Source organism: Agelaius tricolor, unplaced genomic scaffold, assembly GCF_023055355.1.
Source record: "Agelaius tricolor isolate 1412-34295 unplaced genomic scaffold, bAgeTri1.0.p SCAF_127, whole genome shotgun sequence".
Taxonomy (NCBI): domain Eukaryota; kingdom Metazoa; phylum Chordata; class Aves; order Passeriformes; family Icteridae; genus Agelaius; species Agelaius tricolor.
This window is the reverse complement of record NW_027269387.1, coordinates 1,453-22,500: the sequence shown is the minus strand read 5'-3', so window position 1 is coordinate 22,500 and position 21,048 is coordinate 1,453. Positions and strand designations below refer to the sequence as shown.

Here is a 21,048-nt window from a genome sequence, read left to right as displayed (position 1 = left end):
ATGGGGCAGGATCCACCTCGGAATTGGGGTTGGGCTGATTGGGGCAGGAAACGCTCGTTTGGAGCTGGTTTGGGGTAAAATGGGGCAGGATCTGCAACTTTGGAGCAAATTTTGGGGTAAAATGGGGCAGGATCCACCTTGGAATTGGGGTTGGGCTGAATGGGGCAGGAGACGCTCGTTTGGAGCTGGTTTGGGGTTAAATACAGCAAGATCTGCCCCTCTAGAGCCAATTCTGGGTTAAAATGGGGCAGGATCTGCGCCTTTGGAGCAAATTTTGGGTTAAAATGGGGCAGGATCTGCACCTTTGGAGCCATTTTTGGGTTAAAATAGGGCAGGATCTGCGCCTTTGGAGCCATTTTTGGGTTAAATTCGAGCAGAATCCGCCCCTTTGGAGCCAATTTTGGGTTCAACCCTTTGGAGCCAATTCTGGGTTAAAATGGGGCAGAATCTGCACCTTTGGAGCCAATTTTGGGTTAAATTCGAGCAGAATCCGCCCCTTTGGAGCCATTTTTGGGTTAAAATGGGATAAGATCTGCCCCTTTGGAACTAGTTTTGGGTTTGCCTCTTTGGAACCAGTTTTGGGTTAAAATAGGGCAAGATCTGCCTTTTTGGAGCCAATTTTGGGTTGAATTCCAGCAGAATCCGCCCCTTTGGAGCCATTTTTGGGTTGAATTCCAGCAGAATCCGCCCTTGCAGAGCTGACTTTGTTTTGGATCCGTTCTGGATCCGCTCCCAGTTCTGGTCCCCGTTCGGTTCCTGGTGCTGGGAGCTGCCCCCCCTCCCCTCCCCCAGTTCAATTTTGGGCCTTTCCCGGGATTTTTCCACATTTTGGGACCAATTCCTGTCAGGTTCGAGCCTCCCTCCTTTCCCAAAATCCGCATTTTTTGGTGCCTGGATTTTTTGGGATTCATCCCCAGCCCCGTTCCCGTTCTCCCCCTGCTGTTTGCTCCTCCCTTTCCTCGCCATTTTTTTGGGGGGAAAATCCCGGATTTTTGGATTTCCCTCTCCCCTCTGGCACTTTACGGGGCTCCCGCCCCGCAGCTCTGGAGCTCCCCGGGTTGGGGATAATTTATTTTTATTTTTATTTTTATTTTTTTTATTTTTATTTCCATCTGGATCCTTTCCCGCCCGGGAGCTCCTCCCCCTGCCCCTCCCCTCCCTGGCGTTTTTCCCTGAATTTTGGTGGATTTGGGAAATTTCCTCGTTGGCGTTTCAGAGCTCGTTCGGGATATTTTTGGCTATAAAAACGAGAATTAAATGGAGATTTTAGTTTTATGACTTGTCAATAATAAAGAATAAAGGAGTTGTATCCAAGGCTCGTTGGGTGCTGGGAGGAGCCGCTTCCAGGATCGGTGAATTTTGGGGTGAATTTCCCCAAAATTGGGGTCGGGGCTGCTCCAAAATCAAGCAGGGTCCGATCCCAGCTCATTAATCCTGCTCTGATCCTTGTTAATTAATAATTAATTAACACAGCCTGGAGCTGCAAGTCCAGCTCCCAATCCACTAACAAATTAATATTTAGCAGGTATTTACTTTTAAAAATTAACATTTAGCAGTTACTTAGTTTTAAAAATTATCTAGCAATTATTTACTTTAAAAATTAATATCTAGCAATTATTTAGTTTTAAAAATTAATATTTAGCAGTTACTCTTAAAAATTATCTAGCAGTTATTTACTTTTAAAAATACCTAGCAGTTATTTACTATTAGAAATTAATTTAATATTTAGCAGTTACTTACTTTTAAACATGAATATCCAGCAGTTATTTACTATTAGAAATTAACTTAATATCCAGCAATTATTTACTTTAATTTGGGGTTTAATTAATTTAAGTTCCTCACATCTTACATGGACCAATTTGGGGGGTTTTTAATTAATTTGGGTTTTTTTATTAATTGGGGGTTTTTTAAAACCAATTTGCCGAGGAACAGCCCCAAACCCCACTCTGTGTGACGTCACCACCTTTTCCCTCTTCCCGAGGTTTTTTGCCCCAAAATCCCAGCAGGGACACGCAGCAACTCCAGCTCCAAAAATCGCCGTTTATTGACAATTTCTTGGGGTGAAAAACGGCGGAATCGGGGCTCAGCGGGTGCCGATGGTCACCTGCCACACCCGCACCAGGTTGTCGGTGTAGCCGGCGAAGAGAGTCTGGGGACAAGGACAGGGGTCACCGTGGGGTCAGGGGTCACCCAGGGGTCAGGGGTCACCATGGGGTCAGGGGTCACCATTTGAATGTCCCCTCTCCAGGTCAATGTCCCCAGGTGAGGGCCCCTGCCCAGGTGTTGGGACCCCAAACCCCCCTGAGCCAGTGAGGGGTCCCCAGGGGCTCATCCCCAAATTCTCGTCCCCAGGTGAGTTCCCCCTGCCCAGGTGAGGGTCCCCAGGTGAGGGTCCCCAGTGCCCAGGTGAGTGTCCCTGCCCAGGCGAGTGTCCCCAATGCCCAGGTGAGTTCCCCCTGCCCAGGTGAGTGAGTGTCCCCAATGCCCAGGTGATGATGCCCAGGTGAGTGTCCCCAGTGCCCAGGTGAGTTCCCCCTGCCCAGGTGAGGGTGCCCAGGTGAGGGTCCCCAATGCCCAGGTGATGATGCCCAGGTGAGTGTCCCCAATGCCCAGGTAAGGGTGCCCAGGTGAGTGAGTGTCCCCAATGCCCAGGTGAGTGTCCCCAGTGCCCAGGTGAGTTCCCCCTGCCCAGGTGAGTGAGTGTCCCCAGTGCCCAGGTGATGATGCCCAGGTGAGTGTCCCCAGTGCCCAGGTGATGATGCCCAGGTGAGTGTCCCCAGTGCCCAGGTGAGTGTCCCCAGTCCCCAGGTGTCCTCACCTGCCCATCTGCTGACCAGGCCAGCGAGGTGCACTGGGGCGGCTCCGCTTTGCTGCTGGTGCTGATCACCTCCTGCTTCAGCTCGTCCACGATGATCTTCCCCTCCAGGTCCTGCAGGTGGCAGCAGCCCGGTCCCACCTGGGTCCCACCTGGATCCCACCTGATCCCACCTGGATCCTGCCCGGATCCCGCCCAAATCCCACCTGATCTCACCTGGGTCCCACCTGATCTCACCTGATCCCACCTGGATCCCACCTGGATCCTGCCCAGATCTCACCTGATCCCACGTGGATCCTGCCCAAATCTCACCTGGATCCTGCCCAGATCTCACCTGGATCTCACCTGGATCCCACCTGGATCTCACCTGATCCCACCTGGATCCTGCCCAGATCTCACCTGGATCCTGCCCAGATCTCACCTGGATCCCACCTGGATCCTGCCCTGACCTCACCTGGATCCTGCCCTGACCTCACCTGGATCCCACCTGGATCCTGCCCTGGATCCTGCCCAAATCTCACCTGGATCCAGCCCTGATCCCCCCGGATCCCCCGGCCCAGGTGGCTCAGAAACAGCCTCTGGGTTTCCCCACGGAGCGGTCGGAGGCATTTCAGTTTCATCACAGCATGGAGAGGAACCCCAACCCCAATCAATCCCATCACCCCAACCCCAATCAATCCCTGTTATCCCAACCCCAATCAATCCCAGTTATCCCAACCCCAATCAATCCCTGTTATCCCAATCCCAACCCCAACCCCAACCCCAACCCCAATCCCTGTTATCCCAATCCCAAAAATCCCGGTTTTTTACCCAGATCTTGATGCTGGGGCCGGTGGCTGCGCACAGCCAGTATCAGTGGGGCTGGAGCAGAGCGCATTGATCCCGTTCCCGTTCTGACCCCGATCCCATTATCCCATTATCCCAATCCCATTATCCCCATCCCATTATCCCATTGATTTCCCCATTTCCCCATTTCTTTACCCAGATCTTGATGCTGGGGCCGGTGGCTGCGCACAGCCAGTAGCGGTTGGGGCTGAAGCAGAGCGCGTTGATCCCGTCCCCGTTCTGACCCCATTACCCCAATCCCATTATCCCCATCCCATTATCCCATTATCCCATTAATTTCCCCATTTCCCCATTTCTTTACCCAGATCTTGATGCTGGGGCCGGTGGCCGCGCACAGCCAGTAGCGGTTGGGGCTGAAGCAGAGCGCGTTGATCACGTCCCCCCCGTCCAGCGTGTACAGGTGCTTGCCCTCGTTCAGGTCCCACAGCATGGCCTGCCCGTCCTGGGGGGGACATGGGGACATTGGGGACATCATTGGGGACACCCCCAGAGCCAGGACACCCCCTCGTTCAGGTCCCACAGCATGGCCTGCCCGTCCTGGGGGGACATGGGGACATTGGGGACATCATTGGGGACATCACTGGGGACATTGGGGACACTGGGGACATCAACAGGGACATTGGGGACACCCCCAGAACCATGGCCCGGCCATCCTGGGGACATTGGGGACACCCCCAGTGGGACACCAGGTCCAGAACCAGGACACCTGAGTGTCCCTGACTGTCCCAGGTGTGTCCCCATTCCCCAGGTGTGTCCCAGGTGTGTCCCAGGTGTGTCCCCAGGCTCACCTTTCCCCCCGAGGCACACAGTGACCCGTCAGGTGACACAGTGACCGTGTTCAGGTGTCCCCAGGTGTGTCCCCAATGTGTCCCCATTCCCCAGGTGTGTCCCCAGGTGTGTCCCCATTCCCCAGCTGTGTCCCAGGTGTGCCCCAGGTGTGTCCCCAGGCTCACCTTTCCCCCAGAGGCACACAATGACCCGTCAGGTGACACGGTGACCGTGTTCAGGTGTCCCCAGGTGTGTCCCCAGGTGTGTCCCCATGTCCCAGGTGTGTCCCCAGGCTCACCTTTCCCCCAGAGGCACACAATGACCCGTCAGGTGACACGGTGACCGTGTTCAGGTACCCCGTGTGCCCGATGTGGTTCGTCTTCAGCTTGCAGTTGGCCAGGTTCCACACCTGGGGACAGGGACAGGGACAGGGACAGGGACAGGCAGGTGAGTCCCGGGCTCCTGGGGGCCCCAGGGGTGCCCAGCTTGGGGCTCTCACCTGGCCCAGGTCTCTCACCTTGACCAGTTTGTCCCAGCCGCAGGAGACGATGATGGGGTTGCTGCTGTTGGGGGAGAAGCGAACGCACGAAACCCACTCGGAGTGGCTCTCGTCCTGTGGGACAGGTGAGGGACAGGTGAGAGACAGGTGAGGGACAGGTGGGGGACAGGTGAGGGACAGGGGAGGGACAGGTGAGGGACAGGTGGGGGACAGGTGAGGGACAGGTGGGGGACAGGTGAGGGACAGGTGAGAGACAGGTGGGGGACAGGTGAGAGACAGGGGAGGGACAGGTGGGGGACAGGTGAGGGACAGGTGAGGGACAGGTGAGGGACAGGTGAGTACGTCCCCATTACTGACCCCAAATCCCCCATTACTGACCCCAAACTGCCCCAAATCCCCCGGAATTCACCCCAAACCCCCCATTACTGACCCAAATCCCCGGAATTCACCCCAAACTGCCCCAAATCCCCGGAATTCACCCCAAATCCCTGGAATTCACCCCAATCCCACCTGCACGGTGTACTTGCAGACGCCCAGGGTGTTCCAGAGCTTGATGGTTTTGTCATGGCAGTGACCAGGACTGACCCCAAACCCCCATTACTGACCCCAAACTGCCCCAAATCCCCCGGGATTCACCCCAAACTGCCCCAAATCCCCCAGAATTCACCCCAAACCCCCCCTCCCCACCTGCACGGTGTACTTGCAGACGCCCAGGGTGTTCCAGAGCTTGATGGTTTTGTCCCGCGAGCCCGACACGATCTGGCGGTTGTCGGAGGAGAAGGCCACGCTCAGCACGTCCTTGGTGTGCCCCACGAAGCGGCGCGTGGTGGTGCCCCTGCGGGGTGGGGATCGGGGTGAAATACACGGAAATTGGGAAAAACGGACGCAAAAACGGGAAAAACGGACGGAAAAACGGGAAAAACGGACGGAAAAACGGGAAAAACGGACGGAAAAATGGGAAAAATGGCCCAAAAATGGGGAAAATGGCCGGAAAAATGGGGGGGAAATGGCCATAAAATGGAAAAAAAAACAGACGGGAATTGGGGGGAAATGGCCATAATTGGGGTGAAATAGCCATAAACTAGGAAAAAACAATCAGGAATTGGGGTGAAATAGCCATAAATTGGGAAAAACAGCCATAGAAAGCAGCCAGGAGCTGGGGTGAGAAGAGGCGTGCAATGATTGACCCAGTGAGACCTGGGATCAGAGCAGTTTCAGGTTAAGATTTGGGGATTTGAGGAGTCTGACCCCACAAATTCCGGCCCTTTTCCAGCTGCACCCCCTCAATGGACACCCCCAAAAATAAAAAACCCCCAAAAACCCCGGGGCTGCTGGCGCAGGCCTCTCCCATCATCATTGCAGGACTTGTCCTCAGACCCCCGGGGGGATCAGTGCGAACTCAGCTGTAATCATCGGGAGAGGGGCGGCGAGCGGCCCGGGCCCCAAAACCCCCGGATTTCACCCCAAAATGAGCCCCCAAACCCCGGCGTTCACCCCGAAACGCACGTGGTGAGGTCCCAGAGGCGCAGGGTGCCGTCCCAGGAGCCCGACAGCGCAAACTGCCCGTCGGACGAGATCACCACGTCGCTGACAAAGTGCGAGTGCCCGCGCAGCGCCCGCTGCGGGATCCCGTAGTTGGTCTCGTCACGCGTCAGCTTCCACATGATGATGGTTTTATCTGGGGAGGGGGCAACGAGGGGTCACAACGGGACCCCAGACTCATTGGGGTCACAACGGGGACCCCCGGGAGCCCCCAGACCCAGCAGAGTCACCCCAAGGACCCCCGGACTCAGCAGGGTCACACCGGGGTCCCCCCTGCCCGTGATGGTCTCGTCTGGGGAGGGGGCAATGGAGGGGTCACAACGGAACCCCAGGGACCCTTGGGAGCCCCCAGACCCAGCAGGGTCAAACCAGGACCCCCCCCTGCCCCTTCCTCATCCTCACTCCATCCCAGCCCCTTCCTCACTCTCACTCTGCTCTTCCTCATCCTCCCTCATTAACCGGTCCCGCTGCCCCGGGGTGCCCCCCAGCCCCCTCCCGCGGGCTCCCCGCGGTCCCGGCCGCCCTCTCCCCCCTCACAGCAGCCCCCGGAGCCCTCGGGCCCGATGGTCCCGCACCGCGCGAGGCCGACAGGATCATGTCGGGGAACTGCGGCGTGGTGGCGATCTGCGTCACCCAGCCGTTGTGGCCCTTCAGGGTGCCGCGCAGGGTCATCTGCTCCGTCATGGCGGCAGATGGCGGCGGCGGCGCGCGGCGGGAGCGGCGGGATCCGCGGGATGGCGGCGGATGCGCGTAGGCCTCGGCCCGGGCCCGTCCGTCCCCTCAGACCGGCGCGGGCGGAAAGAGGCGGGGCCGCTTCCGGCGGAACCGGAAGTGACGTGCGCCGTACGGCAACATGGCGGCCGGCACTGGAAACATGGCGGCCGGCACTGGAAACATGGCGGCCGGCATTGGAAACATGGCGGCCGGCACGGGAAACATGGCGGCCGGCATTGGAAACATGGCGGCCGGCATGGGAAACATGGCGGCCGGCATTGGAAACATGGCGGCCGGCATTGGAAACATGGCGGCCGGCATTGGAAACATGGCGGCCGGCATTGGAAACATGGCGGCGCCCTGTGGGGTTGTACGGAAAGGGGGGATTGGGGGGGAACCTCCCAGTGTCCCCCAGTGCCCCCCCAGTGTCCCCAAAACATCCCAGTGTCCCCCAAAACATCCCAGTGTCCTTCAGAGGGTCCCAGTATCCCCCCAGTGTCCCCCAAAACGCCCCAGTGTCCCCCCAAAGGATCCCAGTGTCCCCCAATGTCCCCAGTGTCCCTGCCTGCCCCCTGCCCTCACGGCAGGCCCAGATCCCATTTAGGATCCCATTTAGGATCCCAATTTAGGATCCCATTTAGGATCCCAATTTAGGATCCCAATTTAGGATCCCGTTCCCTCCGTGCCCATTTTGGGATCCTCCTCCCAGTTAAATTTGGGAACTGGGCCTGGTTCCAGCTCAGCTGTCGCGGCTCCTCCGAGGCTCCGGGCCCCGAAACCCCGGCCCAAAACCCCAAAATCCCTTCCCAAAAACCCCCAAAATCCCACCCTAAAATCCCCCAAATCCCACCCCACACCCCCCCCAAAAAAAACCCAAAATCCCCTCCCCAAAAACCCCAAATTCCTTCCCCAAAAATCCCAAAATCCCACCCCAAACCCAGCGTGGGGGAGCAGCCGGGGCCGGTGAGTGCTGACCCCGATTTGGGGATTTCTTTCAGGATTTGGGGATTTATTTGGGAATTTAGTTCGGGATTTACTTTGGGATTTATTTTGGGATTTATTTTGGGATTTTTGGGGGATTTGGGGATTTATTTGGCGATTTATTTGGGTATTTATTTGGGGTTTGGGGATTTGAGGATTTGGAGATTGATTTGGGGATTTATTTGGGGATTGATTTGGGGATTGATTTGGGATTTATTTGGGAAATATTTGGGTGTTATTTGGGGATTTATTTGGGAATTTATTTGGGGATTTATTTGGGGTTTATTTGGGGATTATTTGGGGATTGATTTGGGGATTAATTTGGGGATTTGGGGGTGATCCTGGTAATTCCCTAACTCATAATTCCCAGCCTGGAAACCGGGAAATTGTGGGGAAATTGGGAAATCCTGGGGAAATTGGGAAATTCCTCCCTTTCCCTCACTCCTCCAGGCTGGAACATTCCCAAAATTCCCAGATTTTCCTGGAAAATGCAACCCTGACCCAATTCTGGCCTTTTTTCCCCCAGGCTGAAGGGGCCCGGAGCCGAGCGTGGCCGGGAGCAGCGCCGGGATGGAGCCAGGTGGGTGCAAATTGATTTATTTTGGGTGCAAATTGGGTTTTTGGGGTACAAATTGATTTTTTTTTGGGGTGCAAATTGGGTTTTTTTGGGGTACAAATTGATATTTTTGGGGGGTGGAAATCGATTTTTTTTTGGGTGCAAATTGGGGGTTTTTTGGGGTACAAATTGATTTTTTTTTTTTGGGGTGTAAATTGGGGTTTTTTGGGGTACAAATTGATTTTTTTGGGGGGTGGAAATCGATTTTTTTGGGGTGCAAACTGATTTTCTTTTTGGGGTGCAAATTGATTTTTTTTGGGGGGTGGAAATTCATTTTCTTTTTGGGTGGAAATTGATTTTTTTTGGGGTGGAAATTGGGGTTTTTTGGGGTACAAATTGATTTTTTTTGGGGTGCAAACTGATTTTCTTTTTGGGTGCAAATTGATTTTTTTTGGGGTGCAAATTGATTTTTTTTTGGGGTGGAAATGGATTTTTTTGGGGGGTAGGAAAAAAGTCCACCCAGAATATTCAGATTTAACTGAGCTGGGCTTTCATTCCCTGCTGGGAGTGCCCCAAACTGACCCCGTCTGTGCCTTTTTTTCCTCTTTTCAGGGGAAAATGCAGCTCTGGGTGAGAGATTTTCCTCCTTTTCCCCGCGGAATGTTCCGGAATGTGCTCGATCAACCGCCCTTAACTCCACCCTTATTCCCCTCTTTATTTCCCCCTTTTTTCCCCTTTTTCCCCTTTATTTTCTCCCCCTTTTTCCACTTTTATTTTCCCCCTTTTCCCCCTTTATTCCCCCCTTATTTCCCCCTTTTTGCCTTTACTTTCTCCCTTTATTTCCCCTTTATTTTTCCCCCTTTTTCTCCCTTTTTTCCCTTTATTTTCCCCCCCACTTTTCCCCTTTTATTTTCCCTTTATTTTCTTTCTTTTTCCCGCTTTATTTCCCCTCTTTTTTCTATTTTATTTTCTCCCTTTTTCCCCTTTATTTTTCCCATTTTTCCCCTTTATTTTTCCCTTTATTTTCTCCCTTTTTTCACATTTATTTCCCCCCTTTTTCCCCTTTATTTTCTCCCCTTTTCCCCTTTATTTTTCCCTTTATTTTCTCCCTTTTTTCCCATTTATTTCCCCCCTTTTTCCCCTTTATTTTCTCCCTTTATTCCCCCTTTTTTACCCTTTATTTTCCCCCTTTTCCTGGTTTTTCCCCCCACTTTTTTTTTTCTATTTTATTTCCCCCTTTATTTCCCTTTTTTCCCCATTTTCTGATTCCTTTTCCCTCTCTCCCTTCCCAGAGGAGCGGGACAGGAGGATCAGTGAGTTCCTTTTCTTTTTTTCCATGAAAAAATGAAATTCCAACATTTTTTTCATCAATTTTGGGGTCCCCGGGAGGTTTTTGGGGCTGCTCCTGAAAAATTTGGGGTTTTGGGGCCCTGGGGATGGATCCAGACCTGGAAAACTCCGAATAATTTGAATTTTCTTTTTTTTTTGTTTTTAATTTTTTGCTTCCAGGCAAACTCACCTCGGACCTGGGTAAGGAATTCTGGGATTAAAACGAGGGATTTGGCCTCAAAATGAAAGATTTGGCTTTGGAAATTGTCGATTTCTCCCTAAAACCAAGTTTGGGTCTTCAAGTGGGAACTTTCACCCCAAATTTGTGCTTGAAATGGGAATTTTCCAATTCGAATTAAAACTGAGGCCCCAGTCATGCAAATCAGAGCCGTAAAAAAATTAAAATTAGAAAATTTCGTGCATTTTTGGGGTGGTTTTGGGGCTGTTTTTTCCTTAATAAACCCAATTTTTAGGATTGTAGGGGCGGTGTTAAATAAAAATAAAAATTCCCAAAAATTGGAGGTTCTGGGCTGGGAGGATTTGGGGATTTTTTTGGACTTTGGGGATTTTTTTCATATTTATTATTTCCTGGGATTTTGGGTGAATTTGGGCTGGTTTTTATTTCCTTTCCTGTGTTTTTATTTCCTTTCCTGTGTTTTTATTCCCTTTCCTGCTTTTTTATTTATTTTCCTGCTTTTTCAGGTGAATCCAGCGCCAAACTCAGTCAGTCCAAGGCCAAAATCCTCACTTTAAAGGAAATTTTGGGGGGAAAATTCCCAATTCCCGGCACCGCCACGGAGCCCTCACAAAACGAAGGAATTTTCTCACAATTCTCCTTTTCCTGCTCCTTTTCCCCTTTTTTCCCCTTTTTGCAGAGGAACGTGACCGGAAAATCAGTGAGTGCCATTTCCTGCTGCTTTTGGGGGAAAATCCCCGGGTTTGGGGCAAAACGGATCCTGGCCTGGGGGAATAGGAAATGAATCATGTCCCCAAATTTCCCCCATTTTCCCCCAACTTTTCACTGAATTTCTCCCAAATTTCCCCCATTTTCCCCCAATTTTCCCCCAAATTTCACCTGAATTTCTCCCAAATTTCCCCCAATTTTCCCCAATTTCCCCCAATTTTCCCCCAAATTTCACCTGAATTTCTCACGAATTCCTCCCAATTTTTTCCCAATTTTTCACCGAATTTCTCCCAATTTCCCCACAAATTTCACCTGAATTTCTCCCAAATTCCTCCCAAATTTCTCCCCAATTTTCCCCCAAATTTTCACTGAATTTCTCCCAAATTTCACCCAAATTTCTCCCAAATTTCCCCTGAATTTCACCCAAATTTCTCCCAAATTTCCCCTGAATTTCCCCCAAATTTCCCCCATAAAAACCCCCCCAAAAACCCCAAATTTCCTCTTTTTCCTCCCCAGCCAAGCTCGCTGCTGAAATCCGTGAGTTCCCCTGGCCCCGCGGGTTTTGGGCTCAAACGGGCCCGGTTTGGGGTCGGTTCCTGCGTTAACCCCAAATTCCCCCCTGGGCCCCAGGGCGGCTCACGGCGCTGCTGGGTACGGAGACTGCACTCACTGGGGGGTTGTTAATTAATTATTAATTAGTGCTGGGGGGAAGAAAGCTAGAAATAGAATTATCTATTGTATTTTTTAATTTATTTCATTTTTATCTGGTTTATTGTATTGATTAATCTTTAATTTTTTTAATTTATTGATTTTTTAATTTTATTTTTATTTTTATTTATTTGATTTATCAATTTATTTTTGGTTTTATTTTGTTTTTATTTTTATTTTATTCATAGATGGATTTTTAATGTTATTTATTTTATTTATTGATTTTTATTTTGATATTTTTTTATTTATATTACTTATCGATTTATTTGCAATTTTTATTTTTAGTTTGGTTTTGTTTTTATTTTATTTATCGATGGATTTTTAATTTTATTTGTTTTATTTATTGATTTTTATTTTGATATTTTTTGATTTATATTACTTATCGATTTATTTGCAATTTTTATTTTTATTTTGGTTTTGTTTTTATTTTATTTATCGATGGATTTTTAATTTTATTTATTTATTGATTTCTATTTTTAATTTTATTTATTTATTATTTTATTTATGTTATTTATCGATTAATTTGCAATTTTTATTTTTATTCTGCTTTTGTTCTTATTTTATTTATTGACTGGTTTTAAATTTTATTTATTGATTTATTTTTATTATTATTTTTTAATTTTGGTTTAATTTTTAAATTTATTTTTTAATTTAATTTTAATTTTAATTTTAATTTAATTTAATTTAATTTTATTTTATTTTATTTTATTTTATTTTATTTTATTTTTTATGATTTATTTTACTTTATTATTATTATTTCTTATTATTTATTTATTAAAAACCCAGTAAATGTTAGGGAACGTCAGGAATGGAAAAAGATGCGAAAATCACAAATATTGGCCAGGAAAATGTGGAACAAGAACCCAGAGAAACGGAAAAATTCAATTTTTGGTGCTGAAACAATGAATGAAACCAGCAGGAAATTGGGAATTCTCTTTGCTGGGGGGAAATCTGAATTTTGGGGATTTTTTGGGCTTTGGGGAGAGGGGAGGTGGAGCACAGCCCCAAAATGCTGAGTTTTGGTGATTTATTGTTAATTTTTGTGATTTTTGGTGCTTTTTGGTGCTTTATTGTTAATTTTTGTAATTTCTGGTGATTTTTGCTGCTTCATTGTTAATTTTTTGTGCTTTTTGGTGCTTTTTGCTGCTTTTTGGTGCTTTTCCCACAGCCGAGCGCGACTCCGGGCTCCGTAAGTGCTGAAATTCCCCAAAATTCCCCAAAATCCCCCAAAATTCCCCAAAATTCCCCAAAATCCCCCAAAATTCCCCAAAATTCCCCAAAATCCCCCAAAATTCCCCAAAATTCCCCAGAATTTCCTCTCCTGCCGCTGCCCAGCCCCAATTCCTCCTCATTTTATAATTTATAAAATTCTATAAAATTATAAATAATAATATATAATTATATATAAAATATATATAAATATATATAATAATAATATATAATTATAAATATATAAATAATAATTTTAATTCTATTAAAATCACAATCTTTAAAATTATTATTGTGGCTGTATCAGTAATACTTCGACCATATTAATTATTAAAATTCATTATATCCACACATTAATTATTAAAATTAATTGTATCCACACTTAAAATTTAATTTGTTCCTTCTTAGTGAATATTTATGAAAACGTTGTGAAAAATTGAATATATTTTAAAAAATTGATTGTATAAAAGTTGATCATATAAAAATTGATCGTATAAAAATTGATTTTATAAAAATTGATAATATAAAAATTGATTATATAAAAATTGATCATATAAAAATTGATCATATAAAAATTGTTCCTATCAAAATCGATTCTGTTGATTTTATTTATATTTGATTTTTGATCGGACTGAATTCTATAATTGCAATTTCTTCCCTTTATTTCTGTTTTTAGGGAAGCTCCGAGCAGAGCTGGGTGAGTTCGGGGCAAAATGGGGAAAAGGAGCCAAAATTCCAATTTTTGTTGTTATTTTTTTTTATTTTTATTTTTATTTTTAATCTGAATTCTCATTTTGATTTTAAATTTTGATTTTTTTTTTCCCCTCAGCCAAATGCGACGCCACCATCAGTGAGTGCCCCAGGGAACGGGGGGGAAACCCTGGGATTTGGGGCAAAATCCTCGAATTCCAGAGAATTTGGGGCAAAATCCTCGAATTCCAGAGAATTTGGGGCAAAATCCCTGAATTCCACTGGGTTTGGGGAAAAAAAAAAATCCAAACTTTTTCCCAGAATTTTTTCACAGAATTTGGGGGGGAAAAAATCCCTGAATTTCACAGATTTTGTGGGGAAAAATATCCCTGAATTTCATGGAATTTTGGGGAAAAAATCCCAAATTTCACAGAATTTGGGGGAAAATCCCCCGGGATTTCAGGGCTGGGGGGGGCTGAGCCTGAATTTGGGGAAAAAGGGGGAAAAAGGGGAAAAAATAGAAATACAAGGGAAAAAAAGGGGGAAAAAAAAGGGGAAAAATGGGGGGAAAATGGAAAAAAAAAGGAAAAAAGGGGAAGAAATGGGAATAAAAGGGAAAAAAGAGGGAAGAAAAGGGAAAAAATGGGGAAAAATGGGAAAAAAAGGGAAAAAAAGGGGGAAAAAAAGGGAAAAAATGGGAAGAAATGGGGGAAAAAAAGGGAAAAAAAGGGGAAGAAATGGGAATAAAAGGGAAAAAATGGAGAAAAAAAGGGGAAAAATGGAGAAAAAAAAAGGGAAAAATGGGGAAAAATAGGGAAAAAATGGGGGAAAAAAGGGAATAAAAGGGAAAAATGGGAAAAAAAAGGGAAAAAATGGGGAAAAAATATGAATAAAAGGGAAAAAATGGAAAAAAAAGAGGGAAAAAGGGGCAGAAATGGGAATAATAAAAGGGAAAAAAAAGGGAAATGTCGATGAAGGACGGCCCCGATCGGGGAATTCACGGCATTCTGGGTTCCAGGGATCTTCACGGTGGAGCTCGGTGAGTGCGGCCCCGGTAATGAACCCTCGGTAATTAATGAGTGATTAATTAATGAATAATTAATGAGCTCATTAATGACCCTCCCGGCTCCCCCAGGCCAGCGGCACACCCGGATCGGTGAGTTCAGGGCTCCGGGGAATGCGGCAAAAATCGGAATTTGGGGCCAAAATCGGGATTGGGGCAAAATTGGGATTTGGGGCAAAATTGGGATTTGGGGTAAAATTGGGATTTGGGGCAAAATTGGGATTTGGGGCAAAATCGGAATTTGGGGCAAAATTGGGATTTGGGGCCAAAAATTGGAATTTGGGCCAAAATCGGGATTTGGGGCAAAATCGGAATTTGGGGCCAAAATCAGAATTTGGGGCAAAATCGGAATTTGCGGCAAAAATCGGAATTTGGGGCAAAATCAGAATTTGGGGCCAACATCGGAATTTGGGGCAAAATCGGAATTTGGGGCCAAAATCGGGATTTGGGCAAAATCGGAATTTGGGGCCAACATCGGAATTTGGGCTAAAATCAGAATTTTCTGTTTGCAGGGGAGCTGACGGCGGATGTGGGTGAGCGGGGCCGGCTCGGAATGGGAATTGGGGGGAAATTGGGGAAATTGGGGGAATTGGGGAAATTGGGGAAATTGGGGAAATTGGGAAATTGGGGGGAAATTGGGAAATTGGGGAAATTGGGAAATTGGGGGGAAATTGGGAAATTGGGGAAATTGGGGAAATTGGGGGGAAATTGGGAAATTGGGGGGAAATTGGGAAATTGGGGAAATTGGGGAAATTGGGGGGAAATTGGGAAATTGGGAAATTGGGGAAATTGGGAAATTGGGGGAATTGGGGAAATTGGGGAAATTGGGGAAATTGGGGAAATTGGGGAAATTGGGGAAATTGGGGGGAATTGGGAAATTGGGGGGAAATTGGGAAATTGGGGAAATTGGGGAATTGGGGGGAAATTGGGAAATTGGGGAAATTGGGGAAATTGGGGAAATTGGGGAAATTGGGGAAATTGGGGAAATGGGGGAAATTGGGGGGAATTGGGGAAATTGGGGAAATTGGGGGGAAATTGGGGAAATTGGGGAAATTGGGGGGAATTGGCGCTGGAGGCTTTCAGTGTCCTTATTTTTACTTATTTTTTATTTTTTAATTTTTTACATTTTTATTTGTAGAATGAATTGATCTATTGCTCGTTCATTGGTTTGGGTTTTATTGAATTTTTAATTTCACTTTTATTTTATTTTATTTTATTTTATTTTATTTTATTTTATTATTTTATTTTATTATTTTATTTCTATTTTTATTTTTATTTCTTTTTACTTTTATTTTTATTTCTACCTGTATTTCCATTTCTATTTTTATTCTATTTCTATTTCTATTATTTCTATTTATATTGTTTCTATTTCTGTTTTTATTCTATTTCTATTTCTATTTTGATTTCGATTTTTATTCTATTTCTATTCTATTTCTATTTCTTATTTCTATTTCTATTTCTATTTCTATTTCTATTATTTCTATTTCTATTTCTATCATCTCTATTTCTCTTATTTCTATTTCTATTATTTCTATTTCTGTTTCTATTTCTATTTCTATTATTTCTATTTCTATTATCTCTATTTCTATTCTATTTCTATTATCTCTCTACTTCTATTATTTCTATTTCTATTTCTATTCTATTCTATTTCTATTATTTCTATTTCTGTTTCTATTCCTATTTCAATTATTTCCATTTCTATTTCAATTATTTCTATTTCTATTATCTCTATTCCTATTCCTATTATCTCTATTTCTATTATTTCTATTATTTCTATTTCTATTTCTCTTATTTCCATTATTTCTCTTATTCCCATTTCTGTTCCCCTCCATTCCCCTCCATTTCCTCTTTTCCCGTTTCCAGAGCTCTTCAGTCAGAAGCTCCGTAAGTGCTGGAATTCCCATTCCAGGCTGGAACCGTTTCCCCAATTCCCAAAAATTCCCCAAAAATTCCCGAAAAATTCCCGAAAAATTCCCAAAAAATTCCCCAAAAATTCCCCAAAAATTCCCGAAAAATTCCCCAAAAATTCCCCAAAAATTCCCGAAAATTCCCCAAAAATTCCCCAAAAATTCCCCCAAAATTCCCGAAAAATTCCCCAAAAATTCCCCAAAAATTCCCCCAAAATTCCCGTTTCATCCCAGCCCTAAATTCCCTTTATTCCCATTTTTCCCCTTTTTTCCCATTTTTCCCATTTTTCCCCATTTTTCCCCTTTCTCCCCCAGAGCAGCGCGAGGCCGAGCTGGGTGAGGAATTTCTCTCCTTTTTTGGGGCCTTTTCCACCAAAATCCGGGAGGTTTGGGGGCAAAATTTGGGGTTGGTTTGGGTCAGAGGGGCAAAATCGGAAAGAAATACACAAAATATTTAATATGAAAATAATGATGATAATGATAATGATAATGATGATGATGATGATGATAATAATAATAATAATAATAATAATAATAATAATAATAATAATAATAATATTTTATAATAGAACTATGAATATAATTACAAATAATGATAATTTCAATTAATAATCACAAATGTTGTTTTTATCCAGAGGCCCGGGACGCGCAGATCCGTGAGTACTCGGGAGCAGCTCCTGGACTTTTTGGAATTTTTGGTTTTTTAGGATTTTTTTTTAAATTTTTTAAATTTTTTTGATTTTTTTGATTTTTAGGATTTTTTGGATTTTTTTATTTTTTAGGATTTTTTTGGGGTTTTAGGATTTTTTTTTTTTTTGATTTTTAGGGATGAGAGAAGCAGAAGGAAAATGATTTTAATTATTTTCTAGATTTTTAAAAATTAATTATTTATGGTAATTTATTTTCCAGTAGTTAATTCTAATTCCCTTAGGATTTAAAAAAAAATTGAATTTTAGGCGGTTTTAAATTTAAATTATTATTTATTTGAATCTTTTCATTTCTTCAGGGGAAAACGAAGCTGAGATCAGTAAGTTGGATATTTATATTTCAATTTAAGTTTGTATCGAAATCTAATTTATATCTGTGTGTTATTTGTATTTTTACCACATTTATATTTATATATTTATATATTTATATTTATTTATAGTTATAGTTATAGTTATATTATTTATATTTATATTTATATTTATATTTATATTTATATTTATGTATGTGTGCAAATACTTTCATACTTTATACTTATATTTAAATTATTTGGATTATTGATATTTTATATTTATATTTTAGATTATCTATGATTTCTATTTTTATTTCTATTCTGTAACAACAAAACCAATTTATTTTATTTTAAAACCATCCACATATTGAATTCTATCGATAAATTCGGTTTTTTTTTTAATTTTTAATATTTTAATTTTTAATCCTTTAATTCATTTCCCTCTGCTCCCCCCAGGGCGCCTGAAGGAGCTGCTGGGTGAGTCCCAATTCGTTAATTAATTGCAGAGAAATCTTCATTAAAAGGGAATTTGGGGGAAAATGGGGGGAAAATTTAAAACATTCCTGGAGGTGGGAGGGAAACCTTGGAGGGAAAACGGGAAAAATGGGAAAAATATTGGGAAAAATAATGGGAAAAATGGGAAAAATAATGGGAAAAATGGGAAAAATGGGAATAATGTTGTGGGAATGGGAAATCATCATGGGCGGTGGTAATTAATGAATGAATTAATTCATGCTGCTAATGAGGCAATGGATAAATAAAGAGAATTTCATTTCCTTGCAGAGGAGAAGGAATCGGCAGCGAGTGAGTTCCAAAAAGGGGAATTCTGGCCCCAAAACGGCCCCGTTCCATTGGGAATTGCCTGATTAATTATTTAATTATTCATTATTATTAGTAATTATTAATTATCATTACCTGACAATTAACGCCCCCCAAAATTGCCCCGTTCCGGTGGGAATTGTCTGATTCATTCTTTAATTATTAATTATTAGTGTTAATTATTAATTATTAGTACCTGACAATTAACGCCCCTGTTCTGGGCCCCAAACTGCCCAGTTCTAAACAGAAAATTTACCCCAATTTGGAACAGCCTGAATCTAAAAATGAAATTATCCTGGATTCAAAAATGAAATTATCCTGGATTCAAAAATCGAAATATCCTGAATTTAAAAATTGAAATATCCTGAATTGAAAAATGAAATTATCCTGGATTCAAAAATCGAAATATCCTGAATTAAAAAATTGAAATATCCTGAATTTGAAAATGAAATTATCCTGGATTCAAAAATTGAAATATCCTGAATTGAAAAATTGAAATATCCTGAATCTAAAAATGAAATTATCCTGGATTCAAAAATCGAAATATCCTGAATTTAAAAATTGAAATATCCTGAACTTAAAAATTGAAATATCCTGAATTTAAACATCAAAATATCCTGAATTTAAACATCAAAATATCCTGAATTAAAAAATAAAAATATCCTGAATTAAAAAATTGAAATATCCTGAATTAAAATGAAAATATCCTAAATTTAACAATTAAATTATCCTGAATTCAAAAATCAAAATACCCTAATTAAAAAATTGAAATATCCTGAATTAAAAAATGAAAATATCCTGAATTAAAATTAAATTACCCTAAATTTAACAATTAAATTTTCTTGAATTGAAATTAAATTATCCTGAATTTAAAAATCAAAATATCCCGAATTAAAACCCAAAATTATCCTGAATTAAAATTAAATTATGCTAAATTTAACAATTAAATTATCCTGAATTGAAATTAAATGATGCTAAATTTAACAATTAAATTATCCTGAATTAAAATTAAATTATGCTAAATTTAACAATTAAATTACCCTGAATTGAAATTAAATTACCCTGAATTAAAAAATGCGAACGGAGCTGTTTGGAGTTCAGGGGCTGTAACTGATTTTGATGGAATTTTCAGAGAAGTTCCAGGAATTCATTTTAAATGGGATTTCAGCCCCTTCCTGGCCCTTTCCCTGTTCCAGCCCAGGACCCTCTGATCCATGAGTTCCATTGGATTTGGGGCAATCCCCGGGAATTTGGGAATTCCCAGCTCTGGGGCCGCTGCTGCCGCCGGCGCTCGGGATCCCAAAAAATCCCAAAATTCAGGAAATTATGGTTAAAAAATGGGAATTTAGGGGGACGAAGTCTCTGCCCGGCTCAGGGGATTTTGCATTATTATTTTTATTTTTATTTTTATTTTTATTTTTATTTTATTGTTTTTATTAATTTTATTTTTATAAATTTTATTTTTTGTTTTGTTTTTAATAATTTATTTTTATTTTTATTTTTATTTTTATTAATTTTATTTTTATTAATTTTATTTTTATTAATTTATTTTTATTTTTGGTTTTGTTTTTAATAATTTATTTTTCTTTTATTCTTATTTTTATTTTTATTTTTATTTTTATTTTTATTTTCTTATTATTTTTATTAATTTTATTTTTATTAATTTTAGTTTTTGTTTTTGTTTTCACTAATTTATTTTTATTTTTATTTTTATTCATTCCCTTGGGAAAGGAAAGCAGGAATTCAAAATAATTGAATTGAATTGAATTGAATTGAATTGAATTGAATTGAATTGAATTGAATGATTAATTGAATTGATAAGAATTGAATTGATAAGAATTGAATTGAATGGAATGGAATTGAATTGAATTGAATGGAATTGAATTGAATGGAATTGAATTGAATTGAATTGATAAGATTTGAATTGAATTGAATTAAATTAAATTAAATTTGATTTAATTTAATTTAATTTAATTTAATTTAATCCCCAACTCCCAAAATTCCCTGGATTTTGACTTTTTTCAGATGAATGCCCTGAGGAAATGGAGGAGGAGGAGGAGGAGGAAGAGGAGGAGGAAGAGGAAGAAGAAGAAGAGGAAAAAGAGGAAATGGAGGAAACAGAGGAAGGAGAAAAAGAGGAAGAGGAGGAAGAAGAGGAAATAGAGGAAGAAGAGGAGGAAGAAGAAGAGGAAAAAGAGGAAGAAGAGGAAGAAAAGGAGGAAATAAAGGAGGAAGAGGAAGAGGAGGAGGAGGAGGAGGAAGCAGCAGCCCCGGGTGAGCCGTTCCTCCCTTCCCCAGCCCCAAATTCTCCCTTTTTTCCCCCATTTTGCTGCTGATTTTTGGGGCCGTTTGCCCCAGGATTGGGTGCAGTCAATGATGAGAAATTCCCCAAAATCCCCAACTCCATGGAAATTCCTGATTTTTGTGTTTTTCCAGGTGAAATAACGGAAGGAGCTGGTAAGGAATTGGATAAAATTTTCCTTTTTAATCCATTAAAAAAAAAATTAAATTTTTTTGGAGCATTTTCCGAGGTTTTTTCATGGCCGGAAACCAATCTTAATGGTAATCATGAAAATAAAAATAAAATTAAAAAATTAAAATTAAAATTAAAATTAATGTATAATAATAATAGTCTAAAATTAAAATTAAACATTAAATTAAACAGTCATGATTGTGATTATCATAATCAAAAAAAAAAAAA

The 21,048-nt window shown here is 42.6% G+C and overlaps 3 protein-coding genes across 7 annotated transcripts in view; 2 read left to right on the top strand and 1 right to left on the bottom strand.

The window, feature by feature from the left end:
- Nucleotides 1-1,314, top strand: part of TRIM41 (tripartite motif containing 41) — a 12,304-nt gene extending 10,990 nt beyond the window's left edge. For both annotated transcript variants that reach the window (XM_071420167.1, XM_071420168.1), the window contains one exon: nucleotides 1-1,314. This exon is cut by the window's left edge and continues 2,500 nt beyond it. The gene's annotated coding sequence lies outside the window, so the exon portion shown is untranslated.
- A 712-nt stretch (nucleotides 1,315-2,026) lies between these two features.
- RACK1 (receptor for activated C kinase 1) lies at nucleotides 2,027-7,286 on the bottom strand. Its single transcript, XM_071420173.1, has 8 exons — nucleotides 7,046-7,286; nucleotides 6,435-6,606; nucleotides 5,616-5,763; nucleotides 4,947-5,042; nucleotides 4,728-4,838; nucleotides 3,963-4,103; nucleotides 2,819-2,929; nucleotides 2,027-2,149 (listed from the first exon to the last, which is right to left on the bottom strand). Exons 1-8 carry the CDS (start codon nucleotides 7,152-7,154, stop codon nucleotides 2,084-2,086), a joined length of 954 nt encoding a protein of 317 aa, XP_071276274.1. The 5' UTR covers nucleotides 7,155-7,286; the 3' UTR covers nucleotides 2,027-2,083.
- A 176-nt stretch (nucleotides 7,287-7,462) lies between these two features.
- On the top strand, nucleotides 7,463-20,804 carry LOC139586616 (glutamic acid-rich protein-like). Of its 4 annotated transcripts, XM_071420176.1 has the most exons (22): nucleotides 7,463-8,147; nucleotides 8,692-8,745; nucleotides 9,334-9,351; nucleotides 10,014-10,034; nucleotides 10,231-10,251; nucleotides 10,753-10,773; nucleotides 10,926-10,946; nucleotides 11,471-11,491; nucleotides 11,585-11,605; nucleotides 12,831-12,851; nucleotides 13,548-13,568; nucleotides 13,701-13,721; nucleotides 14,580-14,600; nucleotides 14,697-14,717; nucleotides 15,137-15,157; nucleotides 16,488-16,508; nucleotides 16,847-16,867; nucleotides 17,167-17,187; nucleotides 17,538-17,558; nucleotides 17,985-18,005; nucleotides 18,312-18,332; nucleotides 20,373-20,804. In XM_071420176.1, exons 2-22 carry the CDS (start codon nucleotides 8,736-8,738, stop codon nucleotides 20,681-20,683), a joined length of 717 nt encoding a protein of 238 aa, XP_071276277.1. In that variant the 5' UTR covers nucleotides 7,463-8,147; nucleotides 8,692-8,735; the 3' UTR covers nucleotides 20,684-20,804. The 4 variants fall into 4 exon arrangements, 2 of the variants coding, with proteins under 2 accessions (XP_071276277.1, XP_071276278.1); XM_071420177.1 differs by lacking the exon at nucleotides 18,312-18,332; XR_011677876.1 differs by lacking the exons at nucleotides 16,847-16,867; nucleotides 17,167-17,187; nucleotides 17,538-17,558; ... (1 more) ...; nucleotides 18,312-18,332; nucleotides 20,373-20,804 and having other exon boundaries at nucleotides 9,334-10,034; nucleotides 14,580-14,717; nucleotides 16,488-16,589.
- The last annotated feature ends 244 nt before the right edge of the window (nucleotides 20,805-21,048 follow it).